Source organism: Aethalodelphis obliquidens, unplaced genomic scaffold (assembly GCF_003676395.1).
Source record: "Aethalodelphis obliquidens isolate GAN/ISIS:26980383/991018 unplaced genomic scaffold, ASM367639v1 scaffold97, whole genome shotgun sequence".
NCBI lineage: Eukaryota > Metazoa > Chordata > Mammalia > Artiodactyla > Delphinidae > Aethalodelphis > Aethalodelphis obliquidens.
This window is the reverse complement of record NW_020838041.1, coordinates 2998908-3005313: the sequence shown is the minus strand read 5'-3', so window position 1 is coordinate 3005313 and position 6406 is coordinate 2998908. Positions and strand designations below refer to the sequence as shown.

General features: G+C 47.1%; 1 protein-coding gene across 4 annotated transcripts in view; it reads right to left on the bottom strand.

Moving 5' to 3' along the window:
• TIMM17A (translocase of inner mitochondrial membrane 17A) overlaps window positions 1-5271 on the bottom strand; it is a 14886-nt gene extending 9615 nt beyond the window's left edge. For all 4 annotated transcript variants that reach the window (XM_027095982.1, XM_027095983.1, XM_027095980.1 and 1 more), the window contains exons 1-3: window positions 5191-5271; window positions 1793-1892; window positions 1596-1659 (exon numbers count right to left, since the gene is read on the bottom strand). In XM_027095982.1, the coding sequence (XP_026951783.1) occupies window positions 1596-1659; window positions 1793-1892; window positions 5191-5216 (190 nt within the window). In that variant the 5' untranslated portion in view covers window positions 5217-5271. The remainder of the gene's footprint in view (window positions 1-1595; window positions 1660-1792; window positions 1893-5190) is intronic.
• Window positions 5272-6406: the final 1135 nt, after the last annotated feature.

Here is a 6406-nt window from a genome sequence, read left to right as displayed (position 1 = left end):
GCCGCTCCGCGGCATGTGGGATCTTCCCGGACCGGGGCACGAACCTGCGTCCCCCCGCACCGGCAGGCGGACTCTCAACCACTGCGCCACCAGGGAAGCCCATCCCAGTACTTTTAAAATTCAAGACTCCATGAAGATTCCTCAGTAGTTTCCTTAAAAAGCCTGACTCCAATTCACTCACACCACAACATACTCTTCCTCTATTTCACCCTGATTGTTTTTTAACCAAACCTTTATTCTTAGACTAGTTTCAGAGTCACAGCAAAGCTGTGAAGATGGTACAGTTCCCACATACCCTACATCCAGTGTCCCCAGCATCTAACATCAGCACCGTGCACTTGTCACAGCAACCCAATATTGACACATTATTAACTGACGTCCATACTTAATTCAGATTTCCTTAGTTTTTATGGCCTTGTTCTGTTCCAGGACACCTCATAACATTTAGTAGTCTTATCTCCTTAGGCTCTTCTTGACTGTGACAGTTACCTGATTGTTTTTTTATTCACTGAAAATGCATGTGATAGAAGCAGCCTCTCAAGAAACCTGGTAAACCTGTATGACTTCTGCATTTATCGAAGGTTCAGGGTTTGGTGTGTACTTTTCTTTTCTTTTTTTTTTTTTTTTTACTACTTATCACTCTTAAACAACACGGTAACCATTAAAACAAAGGAAAATTAGTCACTGTTTACTTTCCAGGGTGTACAATTATTACAGGGAGAAAAACAGGAAACAGATACACCATCACTTCAACCCTCGGAGCCTCAATTTCCTCATCTGGAAAATGGAGATAATAGTACTCACCTCCTATGTTGCTGGGAGGACTAAATAAAATAATCCTGTGAAACACCTGGAGTGCCTGGCACATGGCAGGCCCTGAATAGACAACAGACATTGGCTACTATCTTCTAAAGAAAACAAATGCTATGAAAACAAAGAGAAGATTATTTCTTCTGATGCACAAAATCACTAAGGAACGACTGAAAGTGCTAAGTCCATTTCACGTGTTATATGTGGTCTCTTCAGCCTGACTGTATCTTTGCAAGCAAATATAAGCTCCCAGATTTCTTATTCTCTCTTCTCCCAGCTTCTGAATTAATTACCAAGCTTAAAGAGTGTGATGGACATAATCGTTCTCCACCTCTGCACTGACCTCGGCACAATGTCCAAAGCTAAACCTGGAGGGAGCCCCATGACTTCCATCAGTCCCTTTCACACACCCTAACCCTTCTGTTCACATCCTCTTCAGTTTCATGCTAACCCAGAAGCTATCACTCCTGACCCTCACAAACCTGAGCTGTGGACACACTGTCTGGATAACGGGAGAAAATCAAATGAAACCAAGCAGAAACAAAACCGCACTGAGCTTCTGAAGGACAGAGTTTCAAATGGATGCAACAATTCAAGTTAACTTTCCAAATAAATCATAAATCGAGAATTCGCATAGATACTAACTTGTGACAAGCTGTTATTTAGACCAAACTAAAATCACTAACTGGTATAATCTAAAAAAGAAGAAAAAAAAAAACAGAATTTCATTTTCAAAAAAATAGGAAAAAAATCATCTGAAGTACAAATGGAAACATTCTGCTTACCTCCCAACTGTGGAGCCCTGGTTCTAACAGCTGTCAGACTCCCTCGTAGTCTGTGGTTTACTCCCTATAAGGAAACAAAAGGAAGCAACCAAAAATACATTAGGAGTATAACACATTTCCAACCCACTGATGGGGCCCAAGTGACATTAGCAAACGGGTCTCAAGTAATGATGATATGAGACCATTCACCCACTTACCACCGGAGAATTGCGAAAACCTTTGATTGCTTGAAAGATCCCACCACCTATGGTTCCCATCGTAAAGGCCCCACCACAGTCGTCCACAATGCGCCAGGGGCTAAGAACAGGAAAGAGAGAAAAAAAGAAAAAAGATGAGCGTATTTCTCATTTATAAACCATAAAACCCTCTTTGTTAATAAGGGATATACAACAGATTCCAGGGCAGGGCTCACTGCAACCAGTAACATCTGGCCCATAAAATACAGACAAAGATTAAGGATTCTAAACAGATCCACATCTATTCAGCCCAAGTCTTCTAAGCTACAGGGAATGAACTTGTAGTTGAATGGCTTCAACTCCCTACTGTTCACAGCACTTTATTCATTTGCTCAACTACTAGTGCATCTATTCTAAGGCACCGTGAAAACAATGCGTGAAAAAACACGCATTAGGAAATTACACTATAGTCAACAGTGACCCAGTCGCCTGGGGGACCAAGGAAAGCTCTCCAGCTGCAGCAAAATTTAAAGCTGAGACCCAAAGAATAAAATTTCAACAGGCGCAGAAGAAGACACATTATTTAAATTTTAAAACTTCTTTTTGGGTTTACTGAGTCCAAATTAGCATTTGGAACTTAAGTTTGTATCAGATCCACTTAACACATTAGTAACCTCTAACATCTGATAATTAGAGGTTAAATGCGTAAACCCGGCTTCCAAATGCAGCACCCTAACTCACGCAGCACAACGACATGAGTAATCTGATCAGTAGAATAGAACCACTCTTCTAGGAATCTGGCTTCTTAAAAAGTCTGCGAATGGGAATTCCCTGGCAGTCCAGCGGTTAGCACTCAGCACTTTCACTTGTGGTGGCCCGGGTTCGATCCTTGGTTGGGGAACTAAGATCCCGCAAGCCTCGCGGCATGGCCAAAAGAAGAAAAAAAAAAACCAAGTCTGTGAATAATTCAATTCATAAATGTCTTTTCTAGTCTCAAGGGTAAAATGCTGTAACGACCCTATGCGCAACCTAACTGCTCAAGTAACCGTGTGAGTTCAGCGCATCGCTGCTGCTGAATCATCTGAATAATAAGTAATTTCTCATTTTGCCAGATAGAAATACGAAACACCTTGTCCTTTCCAAGTCTAACACAAATCAGGAGTTTGTACAGAATGACGATCTCATGCGGCAGATGTTCCAACTGTCAGCCTGAGGCTTCGGGGCTGGGAACTCGTTACAAATGCAGGCTCTGGGGAGGCCCCACTCAGGACCTACTAAATCAGAGTCCACAGCTTAGCACAATCCACGGGTGACCTGATTTCACTTTAAAAGTTTGAGAAGCAGTGCTCTGAGAGACTAAAAAGGATTAGGAAAATTTCTTCAAAATGGTAGAAACATTAATAGAAGTAAAGAGACAGGGAGTTCCCTGGTGGTCCAGTGGTTAAGACTCGGTGCTTTCACTGCCGGGGCCCAGGTTCAATCCATGGTTGGGGAACTAAGATCCCACAAGCTGCGTGCTGCGACCAAAAAAAAAAAGTAAAAAGGAGAGTCACTAACTCTAAACGATCGATCCTAAATGATCCTATAATCAGTTAGAATGAAAATGAGTATTTAAAAAATCAGTAAAGAACAGCAGGATTCAGATCAGAGAGCAGCCGCAGGATTGCAAGAGAGGACGTCCAAAACAACGGCAAGATGCAAACAGTCTCTGAACTAAGTCTGGCTAAATCAAGGTTCCTGCAGGGAAGTGACGGATACACAAAAGGAAGGTTGAAGCCAGACTCTAATGTAAATGCCAGACAAATACAGGGCAACAGGGAACCAATAACTAACCACAAGATTAAAGTTATCTTTTACTAAGTATCAACTATGTTTTAGGTGCCTTATAGTGCAAATAACCTGATTTTCAAGAAAGCTAGCTTATTTTCTTATAGACTCCCTAATCTTTTAACTTTGCAGAAGAGTATCCCTGTCTCCTCTCCATTTTATACCTGAACAGAAGCTCAGATTAAGTACCTTGCCTAAGGTCATATAGGTAATAACTGGTAGAACCAATTTAAATACAAAATCTAGTACGCCAAAGGCCCCAAATTCTTTCCACTATATCCTATAGACTACGGCTTCTGAAAACAAAACACATGATTAAAAAGTATTTAGGACGATTAAGTACCTATGATGTATTAAAAAGGACTGAAGAGAAGGAAAGCAATTAGGAAACTACTGTAAAAGGCATTAAGGATGCCAGGTAAGATCCTGACAACAGGAAATGAAAGGTGGAAGGTTTGAAAGAATTCAGGCTGCCTATGGTGTTGGGGCAGGTGCAGAGGGAGGAGAAAGACGCTTATAGGTGGAGCTCGGATGACTTCACGAAAACAGGGTAGTCCAGAAGATCAAAGCAGTTTTGAGTATAAAACCAACCAGACAACTGACTGTACTGCTTCAGGACATATGTACTGAGAAAGCAAAGGGGCCACCTAATTTAGTAGTAGATGAAAATTTATGATTCCCATAACATCTTTAACCCAAGAAAGTCAAGTATTTTCCCCTCATGCCAACCTGTTTCACGATATCATACCCAAGAGCAGGTGACAACAGCAGTGTACAGTACGCTGAGTCCTGCACACCTGAGCACAACCCAGGAAGGGGGACCACTACCTTTGGAGAAGATAAATTTAAAGAGCTGGGAGGCGCTGAAACATACTCTGTATCTTATTTCAGGGAGGAAAAAATGCACAAAGCAGGCAACATGGCTAATGCTGGAAGGTCAGAATGTAAAGCCCTGGGCCCTTACACACAGCTGGAGAACACCTCGGTTCTTGCTCTTACAAAAAACACAGGTGGTTAACCCAAAAAACAAGATGTGATTTTTCACTCATGACCTTCGAAGCCTTCAACTGTGTGCGTGCCTGACACTTCTATGCTTTCATTCCTGGGACCGACCGAGCGCGGGGCACAGACCACCCCCACCCCCGCTAAATGCCGAATGAACGGACCCCCGTCGCCGGCTTTTCACACACGCTACTCTCCCCGTTTTCCCGACCGCGCCGCTCCTCCCCCACGGGGAAACCCCAGCCCGGACCGCGGCCGCCGCGCCCACGCGGACCCTTCACGGGCACCGCCCCCTCCCCACGCAGGCCGAGCCGCCCGAGCGCAAGGACGAGCCCAAGGTCGCCGGTGGGCAGAGGGGCTGCTCCCGACCCGCGGGTCGGGCAGGGGCCGGGGCCACACAGCCGAGCCGGGGCGCCCTCGAATTGCCGCAAGGTCACCCGGCGCGGCCCCGCGGCCCCCGCTGACTAGCCGGCTGCTCACGCACGGGTGCCCACGGCCCCCGGCGCCGCCAATCCCGCGGCTGAGAGCGGCCTCGCTCCGGGGGCCGGGCAGTGGCAGAGGGGCAGGCGGCGGGCAGCGGGCTGGCTCACCAAGGTTCGCGCGCATACTCCTCCATCTTGATTCCGCCGCTCCGCGATGCCGGGCGAGCGGGGCGGGGCCTGGCCCGGCGGCGGAAGTGATCCCAGGCGGAGGGCGTTAAAGTGTGCGGGGATTGGCTCGCCGCCTCCTTCCGCAGCCAATGGGAGCCGGGAATAGGGCTGCGGGGCGGAAGGCGGGGCTCCGGGCGGAAGGCAAGGCTCCGGGCGGGGGCGGGGGCGGGGGCGGGGGCGGGGGCGGGGCGCCCGGGGCGCCCAGGTGCTGAGAGGTACCCGTCACAGAAGCCGCGGGGCGTGGCCGAAGACAAACCTGGTGTTGCTCCGCTAGGGTTCCTAGAACTCCCGAACACGTTTCTTTGTTCTAGTACCTGGCTGTCAAGTGTGGATTAAATGCTGCCTACTTCGTCAGAGTTGGTGAAGCCCCACCGACTACCCGGAGCTTCTTTAGGGCGGGCAGTGCCCGAGTCCTTTAGAGTCTCGGGGCCGGACTGTAGTGGATGTTCCATAAATGTTTGTGAACATCTGGAGCTTCGTGTCCCGTGGGGGCCCTCGACGTGAGGGACAGCGACAACGAAGCCTCTTTCAGACCGCACTCCAAATGATCACCGGGAGACGTGAGGGGTGTTTAGCTCAGAGAAGAGGTAGCAAAAGGCTGGGGACCCCGGGCCCTTTGAGCTTGCAGCCGGCAAAACCTGTCATGTGACAGCTGCTACGGGACCTCTTCCCCACCCTGCACTTTTGAGGTTGACTTTAAAACTTGTATATATTTTTTTCCTGGGAAAGTGAGTGTAATAAATAATAGGAAACTGCAAGGAAGAGTGACGTTCCCTCCAAAATCTTGGAAATAAGGTGAGCAAATAAACTGAAGCCTCCGTAGAACCAAATGAAGACTGTCAGTAAAATGTGTCTCATACTGAAAAGAACAGTTCAAACCAGTCCTGTGATTTGGATGCCTAAGTCCAAGAGGGCTTATTTGGAATGTGACTGTGGTTAAGAACGCTTCAATCTAATTAATTGACAGCCTGAAGAGAATGTGGGAGACGGGCAACCAGGGACCTGGAAAGAGTCACCAGGCAGCAAGGATCCTAGCGGGCATAAGTATTTCAGTAACTAGAGATTTGCGTTCTCATGAGGTTCTGGTCTCACCAGGACCCAGAGGAAATATCCCTTAGCTCCTGTTCCATATTCATTATGCAGTCTTCTGATTGTT